This window comes from Cheilinus undulatus, linkage group 6 (genome assembly GCF_018320785.1).
Source record: "Cheilinus undulatus linkage group 6, ASM1832078v1, whole genome shotgun sequence".
NCBI lineage: Eukaryota > Metazoa > Chordata > Actinopteri > Labriformes > Labridae > Cheilinus > Cheilinus undulatus.
This window is the reverse complement of record NC_054870.1, coordinates 1,779,628-1,806,819: the sequence shown is the minus strand read 5'-3', so window position 1 is coordinate 1,806,819 and position 27,192 is coordinate 1,779,628. Positions and strand designations below refer to the sequence as shown.

At 40.6% G+C, this 27,192-nt stretch overlaps 2 protein-coding genes across 2 annotated transcripts in view; both read left to right on the top strand.

The window, feature by feature from the left end:
- The window catches only part of si:dkey-192p21.6 (uncharacterized protein LOC565246 homolog), a 34,400-nt gene extending 10,982 nt beyond the window's left edge, over positions 1 to 23,418 (top strand). The window contains exons 4-11 of the mRNA XM_041789985.1: positions 2,640 to 2,752; positions 2,961 to 3,082; positions 3,705 to 3,828; positions 3,928 to 4,014; positions 6,052 to 6,129; positions 15,128 to 15,198; positions 16,215 to 16,327; positions 21,807 to 23,418. Of these exons, the coding sequence (XP_041645919.1) occupies positions 2,640 to 2,752; positions 2,961 to 3,082; positions 3,705 to 3,828; positions 3,928 to 4,014; positions 6,052 to 6,129; positions 15,128 to 15,198; positions 16,215 to 16,327; positions 21,807 to 21,988 (890 nt within the window). The 3' untranslated portion in view covers positions 21,989 to 23,418. The remainder of the gene's footprint in view (positions 1 to 2,639; positions 2,753 to 2,960; positions 3,083 to 3,704; positions 3,829 to 3,927; positions 4,015 to 6,051; positions 6,130 to 15,127; positions 15,199 to 16,214; positions 16,328 to 21,806) is intronic.
- A 2,007-nt stretch (positions 23,419 to 25,425) lies between these two features.
- ret (ret proto-oncogene receptor tyrosine kinase) overlaps positions 25,426 to 27,192 on the top strand; it is a 45,082-nt gene continuing 43,315 nt past the window's right edge. The window contains exon 1 of the mRNA XM_041789840.1: positions 25,426 to 25,552. Coding sequence (XP_041645774.1) covers positions 25,492 to 25,552 — 61 coding nt within the window. The 5' untranslated portion in view covers positions 25,426 to 25,491. The remainder of the gene's footprint in view (positions 25,553 to 27,192) is intronic.

Genomic DNA, 27,192 nt, shown 5'->3' with positions numbered 1-27,192 from the left:
CGGTGACATCACTGACACTCCTCGCCGTCGCTATAGTAACCGCTGATTCAGACTGGCAGTATGTTTTGCTGCTTTAACAGCTTTCATACCAGACACAAGTTTGCTGTTTGTCAAAGCTCTGGCATCATTCCTCCTAAGTTTTACCTCAGTAAACCTCCCTACAAGTGACTGATTCAGTGTAGAGTGGAAGCGTACCGGGAGATTTTCAAAATAAAAGCATTTTGTAATGCTTAAATGGGTTTTTACTTTGAAAAGCACAAACTGGAAGTGTTTTCTTACTGCATTTACCTGCAACATTTTGAACCATGTGGAAACAGAAAGCTTCTTAAAGAGTAGAAGTTTGGGGAACATCTTTATTAAACACGCATTTTTAGCTCATGGCCTTCATCTGGTTCATCAAGAAACAGATTTCAAACATATTCTACCCATTTGGACGTAAATATTTGCTACAGCAAGGTAAATATGGCTTCGTATTTATCATTTTCCTGTCTTGTTTGACAGATAACCACTCACAGTGCAAGAAAAAATAGAAGAGACCTCAGATAATAAAATTCTCCGTGCGTTGGACATGCAGAGTCTCTGAGATGCAGCTCTAACTGGCTGCCAGTCTGAAACAGCGGTTACTGCAGAGGAACGGTGAGGAGCGCTAGTGATGTCACAGTACCAGTGTGGATCAAAACATGGCGGCCTCCTCCTCTACAGGCCTGAAGTCATCAGCTGGGGCTGCTTAACCTGCCTAGCCACATCCCCCACACACCCACCACCCCCAATTATTGTCCCATTCCCCCCTGGGGGGGCCCACGGCCCACATTGGGAACCACTGCCATAACACTAAAGATTAAAGTAGAAACAAATATGAGGAATAAACTTTAGAAAGTTTGAATGATTACCATTCTCTCATGAGTTAAGCAGCTAAATGCCACTCTAGTACGAGTCCATATTTCCAGTGTGATCCCAGGGCCCAGGAGTTTTGAAATAGTTAAAATCATTGTTTAAGAACAGAACCCATCCTTAACTTCTGCCATGAAGAGGCTCATCTATGTTAATCCTTGTGCCTCAGTGTCAAAGACTGAATCTAAGGAGATTCAGGCTCTAATTTTAGTTTAGTTTTAAACAAACAAACCATTTTAGTTCTGTTTGTTTTTTGTAAAACTTCATTTTCATTTAAGTTTCAGCCAAAAAAATCATGTTTTGTGTTTTAGTTAACTTGTTACTTTTAAGCCATGTTTCCATCAGGGGGTCCGGTTTGATTCAGTTTGGTTTGGTATGGTTTGGTACGCTAAACCCCAAAATAGTTTGCGTTTCCACAGACACCCGTGCTCTCACTTGGGTGGGCGGGGCTGTGAAAGCATGCATGTAAAGTCACAGACAGCACGAGTCAGCTGTTCCAGCTGCAGAGTTAAAGAAAGGATGAGTGACAGAAATCAGTCGGGAATGAGCCGTAAACAGCTTTATTTCAGCAGAAAGTGCTTAAAAAAAAAAAACTACATCTTAATGATGTTAACCGCTGTCAGTAAAGATCCTCAGCTGATGGAATACGTGTATAGAGACGGTTTAAGTTGTAACGCTACGTTAATATGTGAATATATCTAGTCGAGAACAGTTTATACGACAAAGTATGAAAGTTAAGAGCTGTACTGTGAGAATTCGCCGCATTCAAAATAAAGTTAGAGTTCAGCTGGTGTTAAAATCAAGCTAGATTAAGTCAGAAATCCAGGGTGCACTGATCTCGTTTAAAAATAGTCTGCAGCCTGAAGTTTTACGAGCCCGTTAAACAACCACAGAGTGATGTTTTCACAGTTTATCTAACGTAAGACGTAGATTAATAACTAGTTACTGATGAGAATGAACTGTTCAAAGTCTTCGTATTCACAAAACTTCTGCATTAATTTCGTTTCTCATCCATCGCAGATGGATCAGACTGATGTAAGCCTCCAGGTTCTGCTTTGTGTTCTTAAAATCATCCAGATAAATGTCAGGAAACTTGATTTGTGGCCAGATACCAATATCCATAGACTAGGAAACAGTTTGGATCTCCGTCGAGTCCAAATATTTCCCATTTAGGCAGATATTGGTCCATTTTTCTCCCATTTTCGCCCGCTTCTCACAGCACACTTCAGCCTATGAAGCCCAGAGGTGAGTAGCTGAGTCGTGCGCTGTCGTGACATCAGTGCAGCTCCTATTGTTGTGTGTGTAGCTCCACCTTTTTGGTACGGTTAGGTAAGATTGGCACCCCTACGGAAGGGTGCCGAAAAGTGGGACGGTACGGTTCACTTTTTTAGGACCCTTTCTCTATGAAAACGACAAAAAAAGCGTGCCATCCCACACCGAACTGAACCGAACTGCTCGGTGGAAACGACCAATTAGTGAACTTTGTATCTTGAGATAACACTGGTTATGAACTAACACCATAACATCAACAATGATCAAATTTAAAAAACACTTTCCATAACTACGTCACTGCCTGTTTCCTACAAAGCTCATCAGTGATGATAAAATATAAAGTTTTAAGAAAGAAGATGAGCGGGTGGTTTCTATCAGCAAGGTCTTTATGGAGCGTTCTTCAGAGCAGAGACAGAGTAGACTGATCACTGGGTTAAAACCACACATGCCGGTTAATTCTGTTTGTTGTGTTCCAGTTTCCCTGTCCTGGCTGAGGATCCCTGGAGTGCTGCAGCGCCTGGGCTTTACTTACTTTGTTCTGTCTCTCCTGCAGACTTTGTGGGGCCAGAAAGAAATCCCTGAGAGAGCAGTGAGCACCTCTATCAAGTTCACTTTAGTTGGCTGTTACACCCCAGTAAAAACACTATTAGAGGCCCAGGCCGACACACACATCATTAACAGTCGGGTCAATATTGGTAGTTTTGTGCTGTTGCTCTTCCTGATGTGATAAAAATGTGTTTCAGACATGACTGCAGTTTTGTAGCTCAGGATGAGAGCGTTATCTGTGTGTGATGTAGGATGACTGGAGGAACCCTGTTCTGGATCTGCTCCTTTATTGGCAGCAGTGGCTGATTATCATCCTGCTGGAGACCTTGTGGCTGTGCATTACTTTCCTCATGCCCGTGCCTGGCTGCCCAAGGTGAGTCCAACAAGGCCCACACTGCCGTGTAAGTGAGTCTAATCTGCACAGTAATCCAGTGTAAGCATATGCTGTCAGTGTCGTTATGCTGAGATAATCTGCAGCAGGGCTGCTCGGCTGCAGCAGCCGTGTAGGTGTGTTCCTCAGTAGCTCATGTTATGAACCGCCATGATTTATGAGCGAGAGCTGGATGCTTCAGAGGGCGTAATTACCCAATCTCAGTCTGTCATGAGCAATAAGAGGAGGGAGGCAGAGAATCCATCTTCCTCGCTCTGCCTCTTTTGCTCAGTGCTACTTTTTTTCTTTGACCTGTACAAATGTGACACCACTGTGAGGAGAAATAGTGCTGCTTCTCCCCAAAGTCATGTTTATTTATCTAAAAGTTGGATATGTTCCCATTCTGTAAGTGTAATGTAAGAATCTGTAGTTAAACAGGATCATCCACTGATCTCTGCTGTCAGACAGCAACCCTACAGTGTTTACATTTGTTCAATCTATTTCTTATTAATCTCAAAGTTATGTATTTCAAAATCATTTACATTTATTCAGTTATATTTTTTAAGTAAAATCTGTTTTTCTTTTAGTTTTAATCAGATATTTTTGTTTGTTTTTTTTTTCTCAGAGGGTATCTAGGAGCCGGGGGAATCGGGGATAACGGTCTTTACCCAAACTGCACCGGGGGAGCGGCGGGTCACATCGATAGATGGATGTTTGGTGATAACATGTACCGATACCCCACATGCAGAGTAAGATTTTCTTTTACAGCATTTATTAGTTTGTATTTACAATAAAAGCCTGTTTATGACTGTAAAAACCTTCTTTCATACTGATTTGGCCTCGTCCAGGAGATGTATCTCACCACACAGCCCTTTGACCCGGAAGGAGTTTTGGGTACCATTAACTCGGTCGTGATTGGATTCCTCGGGATGCAAGTAAGACAAATATTTTTCCTCTCAAACCATGGGGCGTAAAAAACTTTGTCAAAAGGTTTATTTAAGCTTGTCTAAAAGTTTATCTATTAAATGATTATTACTAAAGGACCAGGCCACTGTTTTATATGTTTCATTAAATGTTTTTATGAAAGGGTTTTGGCATTTTTACTGGATAATAACTGCTTAGATCTTTGTTTAAAGCAAACCGTCAGTGGGGCCATTCTGGAAGAATCATGTTTCTATGCATCAAAAATGTTTTAATATAGAAAAACTAAAATTTATCGTAGTTGGACTTCACAGCAGAGCTTACTTTAATATCTCAGTACAGTGTGATTGTACATAACAGTGGTTCTCAACTTAGGGGTTGGGACCCCATTGGGGGTCACGAGACACTGAGAGGGGGTCACCAGATGCCTTAAAAAAACTAAGAATACTTTTTAAATTACACTGTCAACTTTACACCAAATTTATCAAAGTTTAACCCCCTCATCATCGCTTTTTAACACCAATTTTGCCAATTTTAGCATGTTTCCCACTTAAAACCCATTTGTGTCCATTTATACCCTTTCCATCATTTTTTTCTGCCTGTTTTTGTCACTTGAACCAATTCTTGCCACTTTCTGCCTATTGTTGCATCATTATTGCCACTATTAATCACTTTTTGCACCCATTTTTTCCCATTTTAAGCAAAGTTGTCCTATTTTTGCCAGTTTCTATCAATTTTTCATCCCAGTCCACCTAATTTCCCCCAGTTTTTGCACTTTAAAGCCATTAAAGCCACTTTTTAATCCCCTTTTACCACTTTTAGTGCCTGATTTTGTCAATTTAATCCATTTTTGGTCATTTTTTGCCACTTTTATCTAATTTTTTCCACTTTCAAGTCATTTATGTTCTTTAAAAATACAATTTCAATACCTTTTCTACCATTATTTGCCATTATTAACTAATTTAAGCAATGTTTCACCCATTTAAATATGTTTTTAACCAAAGTTAAAAGAAGGCTATTTAATACACAAATGAATAGATAGAGATATTGGTTCTTTGATTAGAGTGGTTATCATTTAGGTCAAATATAAAATATGGTTTTCACAGCTTAACTTCTCATTGGACCATAGTTCTTTCTGACCTCCATGGGTCCCCAGTTTGGCTGGGTCCCAGAGACCTTGTCTCCACATGACTATTTTTGAATGTGCATGGCTGAGTTCAACCACCTTTAGGTACAGTGGGGGTCCCCGGTCTCTGGCACCTTTATTTTTGGGGTCTCAGGTTGAAAAGGTTGAGAACCTCTGATATATAATATAAATACTGATCATAGATGAAGTGAGAGCAGAGGCCTTTTATGACTGACAGGGATCCAGACCTGCTGTCTGAAGGTGGATAGAAAACAGATTAAAGGTTGAGTCTGTGTTTTCAGAGACAGAAACAGTAGAAGCGTGTGAAGCAGTGACCTTAGATATCTGTTATTTACTCGTGTTTTTAGTGAGTGATGTTTTTACATTCCCTTTGATACTTGCTTCACGCAGAGATGATTGATCTTATTTCTCCTAATTGTAATAGACAGCAGGACAACGGTTGACTGCTTAAACCAAAGTTATGAGAAACACAGCTAACCGCTGATGCACAGCTGTCCTCCTTTAACAACAAAACTGCAGCGAAGTCTCCGATAACCATTTGTGTTGTGGGAAGTTGCTCTGCAAAAACAGCCGCATTGCTCAATCCTCAGCGGTGCTTTGTGCTGACCCCGTCAGTCAGCGGGCTTCAGATGAGACGCCAGGTGTCTGCTGCATGTTTGCCCATGCTAAAGTCCTCAGCTGAAACGTATTCATCATCACCAAATTAATCAGGCGCTGTGGATGGCTTACACTGCACATCTGCTCCAATAGAAATGTGTCTGCCAAGTCATGGCCGCCACGCTGACACCCACATACCAGGCCTATTCTGTTACCCAAGGGCACACACAGGCTGTTTACATGGTAATACTCATTAAACGTGTGATGAGTTATGGTGACTGTGCTTTTATCTACTTCCTCTCCAAAGGCTGGGAAAATTATCATTTTTTACAAGGGAAGGAACGTCCACATCCTCCTGCGATTCCTCGTGTGGGCCGCCGTTCTGGTAAGATCAAACACATTAAATGGGATACAAAATAATAATTAAATAAAAGACAACAAATCAACTAAAAATCTCTCTTACCTCGATGATTCCTGCAGAATCAGAGAGACAAAAATCACCCTCATTGTCTCACCTCAGCTTGTAGGTAATCTCTGAAGCGTTTGACTGAGCTGAGGTCATTCATTAGCAGGATGTTGTAGAGGAAATGTGTGATCCTAATACGATAGCTCAACATTGATGTGTGGTGGGTTTCCCAGCAGCAATGGCTATCACACTTCTGGGGATAAACACTATCCCCCACTGTGTGTGTGCTTTACGTGTTTTTATACCAGACAAGTAATGTCTGATAGGGATGTGATCAGTGGTCTTCATTCTGACAGATTTTTAGAGCTTAACGGTAAAATGTTTAATAGTTCTGGTCTCATAGTAGTCATTTATACCCTTTATCGTTTGAGTTTTAGTTAATAAACACAAAAATAAACATTTAAGTCCAGTGATTATTCAGTCCAACTTTTGCTCAAAATTAGGGATGCACGATATTATCGGTCTGGTATCGGTATCAGCAGATATCAACATTTCTGCCGATTTTTCCATCCAATATTTTGCCTGTGTATTTCGGCATGTATTGACTGTAAATTTTGTCCATATATATAAAAATAAATTAGTGGCGTTTTAGGCTCAACCAACAGACCATGTCAGTTGAGGTCTTTTTCATTATTTATCTTCATTCTTTAAACTTTAAAGTGTTTTTAAGGTCTAAAGTGTGTTTCCTTGGTCATCCTCAAACCTTAAAGTGTGTCCAATAGGACTGAAATGTCTTGTCCAGAAAGCATGGTTAAATATCGGTATCAGCTGAAATGAATCTGTAAATATCAGCATATTGGATATTTGGCAAAAATCCAGTATCGTGCTCCTCAAAATATTCTTATACCTTCCTGAATCTGGTAAGGAACCATTGTTGTGTTTTATGCACTCTGCAAAACCTGGGAGCCCTGCTTTCTACCACTGAGAGGCAGATGGATTTACTAACAGCAGACAAATATCCTGGATTTTTGAATGTCCAATGAAAACTAAATAACATTATAGTCTGGATTTAGTCTGTAAAAAACTAAACTGTTCCTCAGGGTTTTTCAGCAATAAGACTATATAATTCTACCATAAACAGATGAGACTCCAGACAAATGAATTTCCCTTTGGGGATAAATAAAGTTATTGTATTGTATTATTGTATTTTTGCTGCCAAACAGACTCTGATCAATAGATATACATGATCAATAATTTTCTAATATCTGTTGACCAATCATAAAGGGGCTGCTAACATGAGTCTGTGAAGGTTTCTGTTGCCTCTGTAGCAGCTGCTGTGCTCATGGTGATTAATACTGGTATATAATATTAATGATTAACGCTGGTCTATTATAATGGACCACGTCAGAGAGTACGGTCCAGACCTGCCCTCTTTGGAGAGCATCAAGAGCTAACTTCAGTTATAAACGATGTTACACAAACAAAGACTATGGATCTGTGAGGACGAAGGGGTTTTAACAGATTTCAACTGGACTATTTTGAATGGATATTCATGCACACTGCACTAAAAGAATAAAGGAAAAGACTTTTAAAAAGTCAACTCAGATCCTTTTCATTTAAGGTCTGTTGTCTTTCTGGGTGGTCTTAAACCCAGGGACAGGGGTGACGGCCCCGGTTCCATTCAAGAGGAGAGTGTGTCCCACAGGGAGAGGCTCAGTGTCATACGAGACGGCCTGCTTTGCATTTCTAAACCTGTGACAGGAGGCGGTAATCTGCTCTAACGAGAGTGAGAGATACACTATCCACATGGAGACGTCCAGCTTTACTCAGCCGTGCTTGGACATGGTTTTCATGTAAGATCCTGGAAATGGGGTCATTCTGAATCTTCATGAGGAAGACCCTCTAACTGTGACCTGGAGTGGCGATGGAGCTGACGGAGCTGGCAGCATCACTTAGCCTTTGAATCTGACTGCAGAGAAGCAGAGGAGAGATAAACTTTAAGAGCAGACCTCATGAGTGTCTCGTGAAAATCACATCATCAATGAGAGTTTGACTTTAACCACACCGGAGGATTTTATTCAGTCTTAACCTCGACTGTATTACATATATTTACACTTATTTTCAGCTCAACTCAGTTTATTCTCTAAATCAGCTTAAATGTGGATACAACTGATCTTGATTCTTCGTATCTGAGCTTATAAGTAGAAGTCCAGACATCCGATAACATCAGCAGTTATAAATATAAAACCATGTACTGGCACAAAACTCTAAAAATACTCTACATTTACGCTGAAAAGGATAATCATCCTCATTTGATTGGGTCTTTGGTTTTTAAAGATAACTCTGGGAAAATTAACCTGCCAGTTTGGAGCTGATACGGAAAATCAGTGGATTAGAAATAGTTTTCAGGATTTTTCATCAAAACCTCTAATAAGATCAACCTGTTGGTTTTAATGGCAGGGTTGTTGTCAACAGGACACTTACCAGCTCACCCAGCTTCCACCCAGTCTAAAGATATGATAATTAGGTTATAACTCTGAATTGCCCTTAGGAGTGAGTATGAGCATGGTTACGGTGATGTAATACGAGGTCTGGCTATTGAATAATGAGACAGATCTTATGAGGATAAACTCTCAGGTTCACAGTCACTCTGAGTGATAAAAGAATTCACACACAACTGCTGTAAGCTTCCAATCAGAGACGTCTTTAGTTCACTGCTAGCTGATTAAGTGTTTCTGCTAAGGCAGGGATGTCCAAATTATGGCCCAGGGGCCAAAAGCAACCTCTAGTCTAACTTTGATTGGCCCACAGCAGGTTTTAGAAATAATATGATATATGGACCAAATAATAAAACTGTATTATACTGCAGGTTTTAACACAAGGCTGTGCTACCATGCTAATTCTGTAAACAATTAATTGATATGTTTTTTTGTAATTTAATGAGGACATTGGCAACCAAAATAATAATATCTTGGGTTATGGCAGCAAATACAGCAATAGTACTCCAGGGGCAGAGCCAGTGGTGTTTACCTTGTCAGCCATTAAATCGAGCGTATAGCATTAGTCCAGGAGCTGCCGTAATTGACGGCCAGCGGATTTGCTCTAAGTACACTATTGGCCCAACCCTCCTCCACCCCAGCTCCTCCTTCATTCTACTCCTGACTTAATCAATGTCATTCTGTTGTCATTGATGCCTGCTCTGCTCTGGGGTTTCTGCTGCTTCTCTCCCTGCCTTAGGCTTTCTTTGTTGGCATAGGGAGAACAGGATGCTTGATGCTCTCCATGTAAAGGGCAGGGGGGTTCCAGATCAACCACACTGCCAAACATGAATAACTGCAATAAGTGCTAAATAATAAATGCTGATAAAGAAATATTTGTATAGCCACAAACCATGTGTGTTTCTTGACAAAGTGGTACATTTAGGCAAACTCAATCACTAAGAGTATCTGAACCTACATTATACTGGTTTTACAAACTTTTATATCCCACCTGTTGGATATTTATGTGGCCCTGACATCCTTATATATTTCTGTGTGTGGCCCTTAGTGGGAAAAGTTTGGACTCCTGTGCTAAGGCCTCAGAAAATAAATAGCTAAAAAGCTGAGCAACACATTAGGCTCTATTTTCGTAGACCAGGTGCACCTGCCCTGTGCCGCGCCAACGGGGTGTGTCCAGGGCACTTCGCAATTTTCGTGCACGGGCAGTCCAGTGCAGCGCAGCGCACCCATGCCTTCGTCCCTCCCACCAGCACAAGTGGCAAAGAGGGAGGAGAGAAGGTGTGAGTGGGTTTAACACAGCTGAGTGTAATCTTCACCAATCAAATGAACGCCTCTCCTCGCCTTTAAATGCGCTGCGGGCAAGGCGCAGTGCCAATTTCACCTCGCCACCACCATGGACAAAGACAGCAGCAGCAGCTCCAGGCGGCCAAACTTCTCCCAGGAGGAAACTGATGTGCTGGTCTGGGAGGTCCAAGCTCACAGTACCAGAATATATGGTAATGCTAACAGACCTCCAGGGCTGATGATGCAAAAACTGCCTGGGAGGAAGTTACTAATATTGTCAATCAAGTTTGCCCAGATATTCTGAGAACCGCTGCCCAATGTAAAAAACGGTTCAATGATGTAAGGAGAAGGGCCAAAAAAAAGCTGTCAGAGCAAAGAAGGCAAACAGTGGCCACCGGGCTGCGCATCAGAGGCCACGATGCGTGTCACCGTGTGGACCACCTCATGGGACAGATGTAATCTGTTCCTGTGTCATGAATAGGAGTACAAAATGAAGTGACAATTACATTAAACACAGCAGCAGGCTAATCCAGGCATCATGCTTGTGATCTACCTGCATTCCTGCTCTGTCATCGCCAAATAGGAGAACCTTTGCTGATATATTCTCTCCCAGTATCTCCTCCTCATCCTCCTTGCAATAATGTACTCCATCTTTTTAGATCACGTTAAGAATAAAGTTTAAAACAGAGAAATATGGGCAATCAGATAAATTCTTAAGACAGCGACTGACTTACATTTATTCAGTGAGCGTCTCTCTCTTTTTTCTTTTTTTTTGAATTTCATGAGATGAGAGAAGCTGAATATATACTCCATATCGGATGCCGTGGCTGTTTGTGGTTGGCTGAAAGATGTAAACTCGTTAGTTTTTATCACTCCCAGCTGCCATCAGGTTGAGTTTCAATTACGCGTGACAAACATCTTTGATCTGACATCAGATGTGACGGGACAATTTATATAGATACAAATGTATATGCTGGTTCAGACGGTTACATTAAAAAGTGGTTTCTGTGATTGTTTATTGCATTGAAATGTGCCTGACACTCTGGAAACCTGCCTGTGAGGTTTTGGTGATGTGTGCGCACTGCGCACCTGTCAGCCAAATTACCACTACACCGGGCACGCTTCGTGCCTGCGCCGAGAATAGACCAGGTTGGAGCTGGCGGGCTTTCAGCGCACCTTCCGCGCAGTGTTTTGGCACAAAATTGTCACTGCGCCAAGCTGAATCTGTCAACACCTCCCCCTGGTGCGCCGCCACACCCATCTGCGCCACGAAATTAGAGCCCATTAACTTGAAAATTTTGGAGAAATCGTACAAACCAGCAGCTGAATCTGTTGGTCCATTGACTGAGGTGTTTGGGAACTCTGCATGTCAGAGAGGAGGTCCAAGACCAGGATCGTTCTGGACCATGACCAAAACTTCTAAAAACATTCAACAACCTGAACAAATGATTGGAAATGATCGACCACTCAGGATAAGAATGAGAGCAGAAATGGTCCCCACTGATAAAGGGACAGTTCGGCTAATTCTGCATTAAAATTTGAACATGACAGAAGTGTGTGCCAAAGTTCCCCCAAAGCTCGTGACTCCTATCAAAAGGAAAAACAAGAGCATGGAGACATTTTTCATCTTTTAAGCTAATCAACACCTTAGCTCTCAGTAAACTAAAGACTTATTGGAAACTTACTCAGCTGTGCCTGAATACTCAGCTTTAATACAGAACACTGAGAGCGACTGTGAACCCGAGGTTTTATCAGCTTAAGAGCAAGAACATTATTCAGTGGACATACCTCGTACATGAACGCCTCTGTTTAGGCTTCACATGTGTTTCATGGAGCTCTGACATTCATCGCTAACTGTAGGTTTCTCACTCACACAGACTTCATCTTCTAAAGTCAGCTGGACTTCCTTAAGTACAGATAGATGTCATAAAACCATTCCTGGTCAAATTCCTGATCATCTTCTCTTTTAGTCTTGAGGGATAAAACCTGTGTTCATCCGTCTGTGTGCAGTTTGTTGTTCCTAAAGCATGGACTGATTTGTGAAAGAGGGCTTTCAGGTTTTCTGCTCTTTCTGCTTAGAACAACCTGCAGACTGAGTTCAGACTGAAGAGCCTGGTGACACAGAATGTTTTTTAAATCCCTGGTGAAAACTCTGGAATCAGAACTTTCTCAGTGTCACTGTTTTAATTATTTATTTATTATTTTACCATTCATTGTACTGTAGGAGGGGCTGCACAGCAGTGCAGGGGTTAGTGCTGTTGCCTCACAGCAACATGGTCCCTGGTTCGCCTCCCGGTCAGGGCCTTCTGTGCAGAGTTTCCGTGTTCTCCCTGTGCATGTGTGATGTGTCATGCTTGTTAATTGGTGACTCTAAATTAGCCGTAGGTGTGAATGTGAGCGTGCCTGGTTGTCTGTATCTACACGTCAGCCCTGCGATTGACTGGCAACCAGTCCAGGGTGTACCCAGCCTCTCACCCAGTGACCACTGGGATAGGCTCCAGCCCCCCGCACGACCCCCAGGAACGGGATAAGCGGTGTAGAAATGGATGGATGTACTGTATGAGTTTGAGTGTTTTGGTTGTTGAATCTGTGGATTTCTGCCACTCTTGGTCGAGTCTCTCTTCTAAAATAGATCTTGGTCTTAAAGGTGCCGTCCTGGCTCAATAAAGGTTAAATAATGTTAGTTTGTCAGTTTGGTGGTGTACCCCGCCTCTCGCCCAGTGGCAGCTGGGATTGGCTCCAGTCCCCACAGCCCTGAACAGGAAAAGCATCATAGAGAAAGGATGGATGGTTTTACTGCAAGAGGAGAGGAAACGGCAGTTAATTAGAAATCTATACTGAACATTGAATAACTGCTGGAATATTCACCATCAGAGTGTTCGACTGGAAGGGCAGCACTGTTGTTAAAACTGGAAACGAGAAAAAGATATTCATCACCATTTATTTGGGTAATAAAGAACAAAAAACTTCATTTTGAAAAGTCCAAAATAAACGCGACAGATTAGATAGAGGACTTGTAGAGAGACAGGAGATGGTTCTTTTGTTTCTTCTGCTTGTATATTTAATAATCAATGGAAATGCTGCTGTGAGAATTTCATGTCATTAACCCACATTCCTGAATGACAAATCTGCCCATTCTGTCTCCTCTGTTGTTGAATCTTATTGACTATCATCACGGAGAAAATGACCAGGGGGAGGTGAAATTGATGACATCCATTTGGCTCTCCCAGAGGCACAGAGTGATAAAGTAAAGAGGAGGAAATACAAAAACATTAGGCCTTTCTACTGAACCTCCTGGTCCAGGAGTGTGGGGGTTATGTCGTTGTATCATCGACATAAGTGTATATTTTAGCAGTGGAAGAATACAGAGACCTGATTATTAACAGACAGGCAGAATAACAGGGGTAACATTTGTCACAGTCTTTAAAAACAAACTAAACTTTTACTCTGATTGGTTAATGCAGTAATCCTGTTTTAGGCCTTTAACCCTCAGGCATCACTTTAATGTACTACCCTTTAAAGTCATTAAGGACAAAAATGTACACTTCCATAAAAACGCTATAAAAACTTAACAGATTAATATTTATAAATCTCTCAAACAACTTCAGCTGTGCTCAAAACTACCAAAAATTCAATCATTTTGAGGATTTTAACCCTTCAGTTGCCAGTTTGATTACTTAAAGTCAATGTTGTTTTATTTGAAAAAAGCAAAAATAAAAAGTGATATCTTCCTTAAACCAAATGTTGGACGGCTGGGGCATTTTCTAAATCCAGCTAAGACATGTCGATAATTAGCCAAAATATTGACTTTGGTGCATTATTAGTTTTTGTGTAGCATCTGATTTAAAATGTACTACCCTTTCCAGTCATTAAGGACAAAAACATCCACTTCCAAAACCAGCAATAAAAATAGTATACATTATTATTTTTTCTGCTTTTTTTGGGTCAGATCTTTAGATCAACTTCAGTTCTGATTAAAACAATCAAATATTGAATAATTTTCAGGATTTTAACCTTTTAAATGCCAGTTTGATTAGAGGCTGGTCACACTTTTTCTAAAAAAACACACACAAAACATGAAGTATTTTCCAGATAACTAATGTTGGGGGGTTGGGGGTGTTTTTTAAAATCAGTCCTGGGTATGTCAAACATTAGCCAAAATATTGACTTTGATGCATTATTAGTTTTTTGTAGCATCTGATTTAAAATGTACTACCCTTTCCAGTGACTTGTGGACAAAAACGTCCCACTGACTTCCATTCATACCGCATTTTTTGATCTCGTAGCTATTGCATGATATAATCATGCATTCTGTAAACTACTATGGTTTCATTTTTGAGAAAAAATTCAAATTTGTTATTTCCTGAGAAGGTGAAATGCCTTTTACAGATTGCTCTCTTAAGGTTGGCTTTTCACAGTTTTGCCTCTGAGGGCAGGAAGCAGAGCGGGCTCTTGTTTCAGACATGTGCTCCTGACATTAGCAGGTCTGCTCACCACAGAACTGCTATTATAAAGGAGGCTCACAAAGAACCAAAGAGTATTTCTACAAGCTGCATTTATGTCTAAGTTCACAGTAGAGAGGTTTTTGAGTTGATATTCAGGGGAGGCCACGCATCTTTGGCTTAATAAACAACAGCCACTGTTAATTAAAGTCCAACGATCAGACCTCAGAAGTGAGAGATTGAAATTGAGCTATTGTCCCACATACCAGCCCCATCCCACATCCTGCCGCCTCGATGGCCTGGAGACTCAATCCAGCCCCAGCTAGGCTATTTGGACACAATTGATTCTGTCATCTATACACTTGATGGATATCCATTTTAAAAGCGTGTTTGGATTCAGATCCACAGACCTGGGCTTCTCTTTGGAGCAGAAATGTTTTCTTGGCATCCACATGAAATGAAACGGCCAGTGGATGGGTTAATACTCAGGTTTACTGGTGTAGACCTCATATACATTTGTTTAGTATGGTGGTTAATCAGGCTGTGGAGTCAACATGGATTACTCTTCAGTGTTGCTCTCACAAACTCACCCTCTCAGTCCGCCATCTTTGCATTTATTCCTTCAGACGCTGGTCAGGTTTGGGTTTAATCTGCTGGGACGCCTTGATTCATTTTCCTCATGTTTTAGCAGCCCAATAAGGCTTTCTTTATCCCTCTCCATTGATTTGAAATCTGTTTCATTTCAACCCTTAGGGAATCTCCGCAGCCATCCTTTCTAAGTGCACAAGAGATGGAGGATTTATACCTGTCAATAAAAACCTTTGGTAAGTGCTTCCTGACCCTCTTAATCCAGCCACTTTTCCTCACAAAAGAAAGGATGGATTTTCCAACAGGCACAAATCAGGGATGCTAAAACACGTGCTTACTTTCCTCTTACGACAGCTTCAACTGTAAATAATCACCCTGGCTGTCAGGAGTGTTAGGCGGAGCAGTTATACATCCTAAGTGATCACTCTTCCTCATGGCCATCAAGATAAAGGATGCTTTATTCTCTCTACAAGGCACTCACTACACCTTTTACCAGCTCTGTGTGATGAAGGGGGATCAGGCTGTAGCACAAAGCATCTGTACAACGTCAGTGTAGTCCAACTGCTCCCCAACTGTCATAGACCCTTTAGAAAAACAAGGTGCAGCTTCATGATAAATGTCTGTCAGACTTTGGACTGTCTCTTCCCTCGCCCAGACAACTTCACAGTCTGCATATTTGTTCTGCTTCTACATGACCCTTAATATGATGTTCTGGTTTTAATGCTGTAGCAGGAAGAACACAGTTTCATCTATGATGTGTAAGCAAATTCTTCCTGATGATCCTCAGGGGTCCCGGCTAACACTGTGCTCATCCCTGGCCATTACCCTGCTGGCTTTTATAGGCTGTTCATCATGTACAGGTTATTGAGCTCTCGCGCTCAGTCCCTGCCTTGATGTCTAGAAGTAATTACCGCTCAGGCAAGAATCCTTTTTGGCCCCACTTCAGCTGAGATAAAAATTTAAAAAGCCCAGTGCAAGGAGGCTCCAAGAGGCAGCCATTTTACATAAGATGATATTACATCAAACATTCTTGCACTTAAGGAGCAGACAAGGACGTAGCTGGTTGGAACGGTTCCAGTCTGCATGGATCCACTGCCTTAGACCAGCTAACAGGCCCCCCGTCTGCTGGTTTGGTTTAAGACTGCTGATGTTTATTCACAATACTGGATCAATAGACTAGCTCTTATTCGCATTAACCATTATTTCAGTATTCCCAATAACCTAGTAAATGTGTTGATTCTGATTTCTCCAGGTCGTTGTCTTATGTGATGGTCATGGGCTGCTTCTCCTTCCTGTTGCTCGGAGCCATTTATTTTGTCACTGATGTGAAGAAGTGGTGGAGTGGGCGGCCGTTCATATACCCAGGTATGAAACACAAATAACAGAGTGTACTGGTCTATATGTTTTAGCAGTCACACCTACTCCTTTTACTCAACATTCATACACTGGTAGCAAAATTTGCTATGGAGAATTGACTAGTATTAGCTAAATACAGTACATTCAGACACATTTAGATACATATATATATATAAGGCCTGTTAATATTAATGCGTTAACGCCCGTGATTAATCCGGAAAGCTTAATGTATTAAAAATTAAACTAAACCCCGCCCGTATCTGCCGCCTTGCTCTCCACAAATGATGCTGATTGGTCTGAACTAGGGATGCAACGAAACAAAAATTCTTGGCCGAAACCGAAAACCGAAAACCGAAAATGAGGAAACCAGAGCCGAAAACCGAAACACCAAAAGAAATTATTATGTCAATTATTAGTACCATTGCATTTATGGCTATGGCTGTGTACTAACCTCACTAAAATCAACTGCAATTGCAAAAATTATTATTAATGCTTCAAAGAATAAATCAATTACAAAATTATGTAAATATTTATTAAGCACTTCATTCCAACAATACACAATATAAAATAAAATAAAATACAAAATAAAATGTTTAACTTGACCGCAATCATGTTTACATTAAATCTGTGGTTCTCAACCTTTTTTCAGTCATGTACTCCCTAAACAGTACAAAGCTCTTTGCCAAAAAGAAAGACATTAAAGAGTGCTGGGACAGCCGTCTGATTTATCAAACTTTGTAAATAATAAACACTTTCAAATTACAAATATTAGATTTTTTTTCATACATTTTAAATGTTAAAAATGCATGACTAAAGTCATGACACATCTTCTCATCTCTAAATGTGGGAATTCAAATTGATGTAGCTATTGAAAACAGTGACTGGAAAGGCTTTAAACCCAGAAGTGTGCAAAACTCTGCTCGGCTGCAGTGGTCTCTCTGGAACAATTTGGAAATAAAAACAGAGTTACAAAGAACCAAAAACCTGTAAATAATAAACAAGTTATAAAAAAGACTTCTCTTTTCTCAAACTGAAATCATGAGCTTAGTTATAGATCAGCATTTCTTCACAAAAAATAAATCATAAACCTTTTTATGAATGGAGAGGTTGTGAATACAGTGATTGACAGGCATGTGACAGTGTGGATCAGACCATTCTGCCATGGGGGAGACTCAGGGTGATTAAATTTAAGAGCCTACAAAATATTAACTCCAGTTTATAAACTTAAGGTCCTTACACTCCATACGTAATTTTTTCATGCAAATTATTTACACAAAATATTTACATTTAGAACCTGTAGCGAGTCAAAGCAAGCTTCCACACCTACAACATCATTTCGCAGCGCAACATTGCTGCGGATATTTAAGTAGCACATTTGCGCTCATGTGGACATGTGGGGCTGCCTGTTGCCTGTCTCCCTCTCTACCAGGCTAAAAAAAAGAGGCAAAAACACAAGCAGTGATACAGACAGATATGAGGAGATATCAAACATCAGGTGGTGTTGGAGAGGAGGACGTTTTTGTTCCTCTGTCTGCCTTAAAAAATCGGCACCACCACCATGTGCGCTCGTTGGAGCGAAACTCACACCGCTGGAGCTGTTTCTAAACTAACGGGACTTTAGTGAAATATTTACCAACACAGTCTCCTCTGACCTCAGACAAACGACTTCTAAATGCTGCGGATAAACCAGCTAAATGACTCCTCTGACCAGTCTGGAACACAAACAGGTGAGCCAGTCTGTGCGCTGTGGAGAGAGTTAACTCCTCTCACCGCGAGCCTCAGCTGTGCAATATTATAACTCTTATTGATCATATTTGACATAGAATGAATGAAAAGTCAGTCCCTCCTCTTACAAACTTGACTGGCACAGTGAATGAAACCGTGAAACAAAACGGCACTGACAGCCTGGCTGTGCATAAAAGTGCTGCGTTACTCACGGAGTGAAGGACAGAGAGGGACACACCTCCTTTTATCTTCCGCTTCAATAAATATCACTGTTTATCAGAAAACACACCGCAGACATTCACAGCACGAAAGTGATTTTAGAAAGACAGGCGTAATATACTCACAAAATCGTGTCGCTCTTGACGTGCAAGGAAAAGTGCTATTTTTCTTAAATTGCCGGCATGTATTTTAGAATCTTGCGTACCCCCTGGAGTGCCTTCACGTATGCGTACCCCTATTTGAGAACCACTGATCCAAGCGCGTGCGGTTTTTGCCTACGTCATCACAACGTCGTGTTTCGGCCTTGTTGTTTTGGTGATAAAAGTCTTTCAGCCGAAAACCGAAAATGCACTTTTGGGCCATTTTGGGCCGAAAATTTTCGGCAGCCGAATTTTCGGTGCATCCCTAGTCTGAACAGTGGTCGGTTTGGCACAAATGGTGTAGATTGGAGCTTTTCAAGATGGATTTGCCTGATGACAGACATGGAGTCTGGCAAACCCATCTGCTTTGTAAGGTTATCACAGTTGACACGCATATCAGAGCAAAGTCCAAGCTATGAGGTCAAAGTAACAGAAAGGAAAGGAGGTTTTTTTTTTTAGGAGTTTTTTAGTGTTTCAGACTGGCAGCCAGTGTTAGGGCTGCATCTCAGAAACGCAGCGCGTCTCACGCATGGAGAATTCTAAAATTTGAGGTCTCTTCTCTTCTATATTTGCGCCATGGGCAATTATCTGTCCATGAGGAAAATGATAAATACAGAGCCATATTTACCTTAGCAAATATTTATGTTCACATGGGTAGAAAATGTTTGAAATCAGTTTCTTGATGAACCAGATGAACCACGAGTGAAAATGCATTTGTTTAATAAAGTTGTTTCCTGAACTTCTCTTCTTTATGAAGGTTTCAGTTTTCGCACGGTTCAGATAAAAATTAAAAACAAGAGATGACTTCCGGTTTTTGCCTTTCAAAGTAAAAGTCCACTTTAGCATTTCTTTGGAGAAACTCCATTATAAAATAATAATACTTTTATTTTAAAAAGCTTCCAGCATGCTTCCACTATACACTGAATCCAGTCACTTGTAGGAGGTTTATTGAGGTAAAACTTAGGAGGAATGACAGAGCTTTAACAGCAGGGAGACAAAAACAACACGCAGCAAACTCATGGCAGCAACAGCTGCAAGCAGAAAAAACGTCTGAAAAACGGTTACTGCTTACGATGGAGAGGAGCACTGCGGAACTGTGATGTCACACTATCAGCACGGATCAAAACATGGCGGTCTCCTGCTGAGTTTATGAGTTGAAATTTACTCAGAATGCAGATGTGTGGGATATTTAGTGAGTTTTTTAGTTTGATATACATCTGAAGCATACAATTATCTATCCGACAAGATTAACTTATCTGATCATGCAGGGTTCCTTTTAAAAAGTACTTTTGCATGAGTATTCACAAAGGTCACTTAAGAATTAAGAATGATCATATTTTTACACTTTGAAAGTCTGGCATATAATAAACAGCTGAAAACATGGCGTCTCTATGCAGAATCACTACCTGCCCCCTGAGGAGTGTTCTGTTGCTGCGTCATGTCATCTACAAAGAACCAATGGAAGAAGTTTGGCACAACCAGGACTCCTCCATCATCACCTGGCCAAACTGAGTGATCTAGGGGGAAGGGCTAGTCGCTCCAACTGAGCTCCAGAGATCCTGGGATTCCCACATGCAGTCTTTCACAAACTCTAAGCAGGATTTCTCTGCACTGAATCCTGGTTGTGCCAAAAAAAAATGTGCAGAAGAATCTAACAGTAATTACTGAATAACAGGCATATCAGAACATACTAAACACAGTTTCCTCTGACTTGTAGTCCAAAAGCACAGTTCCCATAGGCATGCAGGGAAAACGGCAAGTTTTTCATCCTATGCATTTGTTTTCTCATTAGTGGTACCTCTAAGAGAAATGATTGATGAGCTCATAAATAAAACATTTATTGCCATCTATTTTGAGGGATCCGTCACTTAAGTTATTTTTTTAAAAAGTCTTTAAATTAAGGAAGAGCTCCTGGCCAAGGGCAGAGCCGTGTTAATTTGGCAGCTAGTTTTCATGTTAGTCTGGATTTTAGTTTTAGTCACATTTTAGTAATTTCTATCCTTTTAGTTTTAGTCTAGTTTTAGTCCATAAAAAGACCTCACATTTTAGTCTTTACTTTTAGTCCAAGCATTTATTCTCTTGCCTAAATCTGGCACCAAATCATGGTAGTGTGTTCTCTGCACCCTTCTAAACCTGGGGTCTCTGCTTTCTACAGCCGAGAGGCAGAATAGATACAGATGCATTATTTTTTGACAGATTTACCCACAGTGGAGAAATACCATGGATTTAGAATGTCTGATAAAAACTACATTACATTTTATCTAGTTTTAGTCATCTTGAAGGAAACAAAACTTAATTTTTGTCAGTTTTAATCATCATAGATCTATTTTTGTTAGTCTTAGTCTAGTTTTTGTCATGGAAAAATAGGCTGTTGACAAATATTGTCGAATTTAACACTGGGGCAGAGCCTTTGAAAAAAAACTCGGAGTGCGATTGGAGGAACGTTCTGTCTGTCACATCTTTACGGGCCAATCAGAGCAACAAGACGTGACGTAGCCGCTACCGAGGAGTAAACTCCATAGAAAACTGCATAATGTGAACCATGGTGACTGTAGACATGTCAGTACACCACTTTTGTGGTTTTTGAAAAGAAAACAACTCACTGCTGTTCTTTGTTCTTTTTTTAACCAAGAAATGTCGTCAAGTTGTGATTAAACTGTCGCTTTAGCAGCATCCATGCTAATGTCTTCCACAATGCACCGGCCTCTTGTTGCTGCTTGCTTACGTCACGACTCCGCTGCGCCTGAAAGTACTGCCCCTCGTCGCTGATTGGTCCTGTCACTTTCTAACCGGGCCCAAATGGTTCAGACGGGAGCTTTGCAAGATGGATTTGCCAGTGAAAAACATGGAAACGGGCGTATCCATCTGCTTTGCAAGGTTAGATCTGGCCTAAAATCAGCTTAGAGTTGTCAAGTCAGCCTAAGTAAATCTAAATGTCCTTTATCAGACTGTCTTTAATGCCTTCTATGACCTCAGATTTTTGTTTTCTCTCAGGCGTTACAGCCCACCCACCTCTGTCAGCTACTGTTTAGCATAGTTTAGCTCTATTAGCATCGAACTCAGAACTGAAGGAGAGGCAAGACATCTTGAAGGAGTCCCAGCACCCCCCTCTGGACCCAGTTTTGGATAGAGTACTAACATAATTTCATAACGTTTCCATGTGTTGTACTGTTAGCAAGCATAAATACTGACTTGGTTGAATATTTACTTTCTACTCCATATAATCCTTGCAAACCATTCCAGCCTTGACTTCCACATTTTGGGATCAGGGAGGAAATTAGTAAATCCTGAAATGATCATGTGACTCCCATCTTATCTCTTATTGGTGGAAGTGTTACAGCCGTTCCCGGTGTCCCATAGACGTCCAGTTCAGTAACAGCGTGTTTTCTCTGTTTCCTCCTCAGGGATGAACTCCATCTTCGTCTACGTTGGCCACTCTCTCCTGGGTTTTTACTTCCCCTTCAGCTGGGAGATGCGCTTTCAGGAAAGCCACTGGGAGTGGCTCTTCCAGAGCCTGTGGGGAACTGCATTATGGGTACTCATTGCTTATCAGCTGTTCAGGAAGAAGTTCTTCCTCAAAATTTAAGCCAAGACCAGCTTTTGATTGTTTATACGCTGTGTTAGCATCTGTGGGAGTGAGATAGAAGTTTAGTTCATGCAGCTAAACATGAATTGATTCTACTTGTGCTACTATCAGGCTCATCTGGAAAAAGGAACTACTTTAACAACCCAGGCTGCAGCTATTAAAGCGTTTTATCCATCACTCTGTTTCTAAACAAGATGTCTGATCCATTTTCAGAACGTTCAGATGAAGATTTATGTGATGCCACTGCTTTTGCACACTGAATAGACTTATTAAATCAAATATAGCAAGGTGGTACTTAGCAAATTAGTCTGAGTGATTCCACTACACACAAGGCCAGCCATTATGAGTCTGTTGCCATGGCCACTCCTTTTGTGTGTGTTTGTGTGCCGGTACCATCTGCTGTCCCAGCGACAGTACTTTAATAGGGGTCAAGATGAAAGGCTCACAGAGGAGTGTCATCAGGGGGACTCAAACCTCTCTCAATCAATGTACTAGAAATCAAGAGAATTGAAAAAATACCATTTATCAAGGAACGCCAAGCCGTTTAAACAGTTTTCATTTTTAACAAATATGGCACAAACAGATATTTACTGATGAAAGTGTGTAAATAACGTGGATAGGGTTTATTTATACACTCTGGTCATCATTGTGCGCATGGCTGGTTAGGTCATTTATTTACATGACGACTCTGAGGATGCTCTGGTGCCCTCAGCATCAGCTCAGGTGAAGTTTAGCTCATGAAATAACCACAGAGATAATGAAATGAGACTCTGCCAGGCTCTTCCTCCAGGCTCACAACCCCTTCAGTAGCTGTAACAACATTGTGTGTGTATTGTAGTGGTTTTGGTAATTATCTTATGAACAGGGGTTATTGTTTGAATCCCTTGTAATGGCGGGGAATTAAACAGATCTCTAATGTTACTTATATGTCATGTTGGGCTTTTGTGGTTCATTTATTATCATCTATTATTGGAAAATACATTTACTTTCCAGTCTTGATTGCAAAGTGGCTTAATTTTATCTTTTCATTTATATTTATACAGCATAAGCCAAAATCAGTTACATTAAACGACCAAAATCATTTTCGGGGGCTTTTTTTTAATACAAAAACCCAGTGAATAAACCCTCCACAGTCATGATTTATAATGGCATAAATGAATGCGTGCTGGATCGGTGAAACAGGGACTTTTTAACCCCTTTCCTGTTTATTTATGCCACTTTTTCCCCACTCTATACCCATTTTTCCACTTTTATTCACTTTTGAACCCCATTTTCCTACTTCATCTAGCCAATTTTTGAAACTTTTTTTTTCCACTTTTGCCACTCTTTAACAGCTTTTCACCATTTTGGCACCCTTTTTGCATTTCTGTAACCCATTTTCTCCACTTTTAACCATCCTTACCTAGTTAAGAAAAATCTGCAACTGTATTTTATTTTTAGCCATTGTTTCCTATTTTGAACTCATTTTTGCCAGTTTTTGACCTGTTTTTTTTTTTTTTTTTACAAATTTATCTGGCTTTTTTTTTTTTTTTTTACCTGTTTTTGCCTCTTCAACCAATTTTTGTCACTTTTAACCACTTTTCACAATTGTCTTCACATTTTTTTTCTTATTGCATTTCTGTAAAAAAATTTTTGCCACTTTAATCCCATTGTCGCCTCTTTTGAACAATTTTCACTGTTGCTTTCACAAGTTGACACCTGGGTTATAGCAGGTCCTCGTGGATTAAACAGGACTACAGACCTCCTTTTCTGCTGCAACTGGCCAGCAGTGGAAATTCAAACAGCATCTTTAGTTTATGGAAAAGAAATCAATACAGATTCACCCCAAAGGTCTTAAGATATCGGTAGTGTATTTGCAATAATAATAATAAAGCTTTACATTGAAGTACAAGCGTTTCGCTGACTCACTGTAATACCTAAAGATGGAAACTCTGTTCCAGAAACTCATCTCTGACCTCTCCTGTGATACAATGTGACGTGTTCTTCTGTACTGTGTGAGACAACATTTGAATATTTCATTTATCATTTTCACCTTCACCAAAAGCATTTTACTCAGGAGAAAATGTACATTTTCAGAATTTCTAAGCTTCACGGACACATTTACTTAGAAATAGATCCACTGGGCTTTAAATTAAAGTTTATTATCATGTATGCAAGAGTTTTTTTAATCTCTAACGTGAATACAAAGGCATCATTTAGCTTTTCAGCATGTATTTTCAGTGTAAATGGACTCTGACCACTCACGGCACTTTTACCTGTTCACACCTTTACTCCACATTCACACACTGATGGCAGAGGTTGCTATGGAGAATTAGCTAATCCCATTCAAATGCATCCATACACATTTACACAGCACTGCTGCAGCAGTGGGAGCAGAGTGGGGATCAGTGACCCATGGACATGTGACTGCAGGAGCAGCGGATCAACCCACAACATTCAGATTGAACAATGTTCTGAGCTACAGTCGCCCCAAGAGTGTGGCCACACAGTAAATTCAGAATTTATTTAGCTCCTTTATTTCTTAAGTTCTTGCCATCTCTGTAGTCTGGGGGTTTCTTTGGATATTTTTAGTATTTAAATTTTGTTCCAGTCAGGAATTGAGAGGCATGCTCTTACCTGAAACAAATGAGACAAACTGAGTAAACCAAAAACCGAAGGGTGCACCAACACTCACAGTGAACATTTACAGAGCTCTTGAGGAGCTTCTCTCTGCAGCCCGGTGAGCTCGAGTGTTTTCGCTCCATGCAGCGACATTGATTGGAACTATTGCTGATTGACCGGTGTCCTGCCCTGAGGCTGCAGCAATGCATCACTCCACAGCATCCAGTCACAGAGATCTCCAAATGTAACACAGACACCAGCCAGGGCCTGAGAGAGGAAAGCTAGCACTCAGGTTAAACACAGCTGTTCTTAGAGTTTTAATGGATCATCCTCTAAATATCTTTCAAATGAAGGTGATAACTTTAGGTAGTGATTGGAGTGTGGGGCTGGCCGGTTGTCAGAGGGGTCCACAGACTGAAACCCTGCTCCTAAAACCCTCAGACTGCTCATGAGATTAAAGAGGGTTCAGTGAATGCACCTTTTTTCCCTCCAGTGGCTGTGTGCACATTTCACATGTAATGATGATTATTACCCCCCCCCCCCCCCCCGCAGAGTGTTACTGAGGTGACTGAACTGTTTTTTATGTTCTACACCGTCCTGCATGCTGTGCCGCCTACTGCTGCGGAAGCAGCATGGAAATGAATGGTGAAGCCTCCCCCCTCCTTCCCTCCCCCCCCCCCCGGGCCAGCCAGCCAGCCAGCCAGCCTGCGAGCCCAGCAGCACACAGCGGCGTCTACGGGACACAGAGGATCTCATCTGGCTGTCCGGAGCCGCGCTCCCCGCCACTGGCTCATGCCACGCGTTTGTTTGACTGGAGTGGGTTATTTTCAACACTGATTCTAAGGGAGTTTAATTTTGAAATCTCGTTTTCATCAACAAACTTTCACCTATGGTTCGCCAGTATGAGGTCAAGTTGTGGTTTGTCTCGTGGATACATCGTTGTGATGCTGCTGCTGCTGGAAGGTAAGATTTAACCTTCAGCCTGAGGATGAGGATGATAATGATGTCAACAGTTTACATTTATGTTGCATTGAAGTTTTTAAGGAGGCTTCCCTAAAAGAAGATTGATAAAAGTATCTTTACACCAGTAAACCAGTGTTCATTTCCTCGACTAAAACTGTGACTGGGGTAGTCGACAGCATTTTTTCCTTTTAACTAGACTAAAACTAACAAAAATAGATCTGTGATGACTAAAACTGACAAAAACTAAGTTTAGTTTTCGTCAAGATGACTAAAACTAGACTAAAATATTATATAAACTTTGTTAATAGTTTTCGTCATACATTTAAAATCCGTGATACTTCTCCACTGTGGGTAAATCTGTCAAAAACAACAGGTCTGTATCTATTCTGTCTCCCAGCTGTAGAAAGCAGAGACCCCAGGTTAGGCAGAGAACACACTACCAGGATTTGGTACCAGATTTAGGCAAGAGAATAAATGTTGGACTAAAAGTAAAGACTAAAATGTGAGGACTTTTTATGGACTAAAACTAGACTAAATCTAAAAAGGATAGAAATGACTAAAATGTGACTAAAACTAAAATTAAAAATTGCTGCTAAAATTAACACTGCAGTCAACCAATAACAATTTAAAGCTCTCACTAACAGCCTCTGACATAAATGTATAAATCAACTCTTGCTCTTAACTTGGTCAGATGGTGTTTACCCGGGATATTCAGTCATATCAGACCTCTTTAATAGTCTTTTAAGACCTGTGCTGCTTTCACCGTGTTTGAACACCCTTTTCCCCACAAAAGACATGTCAAAGTCTTGTTTACCTACATTATTTCTGCTCTTTTCTGTGTCCAGTTTAAAACATAAAGCTATCAAAAATATAATTATTCTGTTAAAAACATAAAAAGGTTAAAAAAAGAGTGTCTTTTGGGGTATGCTGTTTTAAATCTCCAAATTAGTTCAAATACACTACATGAGAGTAAGATTTAAATAAGAGAAAATAAACACATGAAGAAAATATTTTGATCAAGCGACTTTAGCATCCATAAAATCTGCTAATGTGTAAATAAAAATACCATTGTTAAACAGTATAGCATTTAATTCACTGTGTGAAAGCGCTGACTCTCTGCTCTGTGCTGAGAGTTGACTGCATGGCTGTTATGGTGCAATGGAACCTTGAGTCAAACAAATACAGGCATATATCATAATATCATAATCCCATTCACAATCCCACAGCCCAACTGTACCAACACTGTCCTGCATGTTAGCTATATTTAAATTGTCTCTCATAGCTCAGGAGCGTGCAAATCCAAATGAGCAGCAAGCATGGCAGATGTGAGGCTTGGACACATGTATGTGTGGAATTCTTGAATTTGTTGTTGGACTTAAAATAGTTTTAACAGAGAAAATACCTTCATAGATGAAGAAGGGTAAAAGTGAGATCATGTGAGCTGCTCAGTGGCTGTAAAGTGGCTGTAGAGGTTAAAAAAGTAGTTTAATGTTCTATGTTTTTTCCCCAGCTGATAGATATGATGTTCCTGTCATAATCCTTTTACATCTCATTTCTTTGAAGGCTATATTTTCAAAGAGGTAAACATATTCTTGGTATTTCTGATTTCACATGGATTGGAATAGTGATTTTGAATGTTG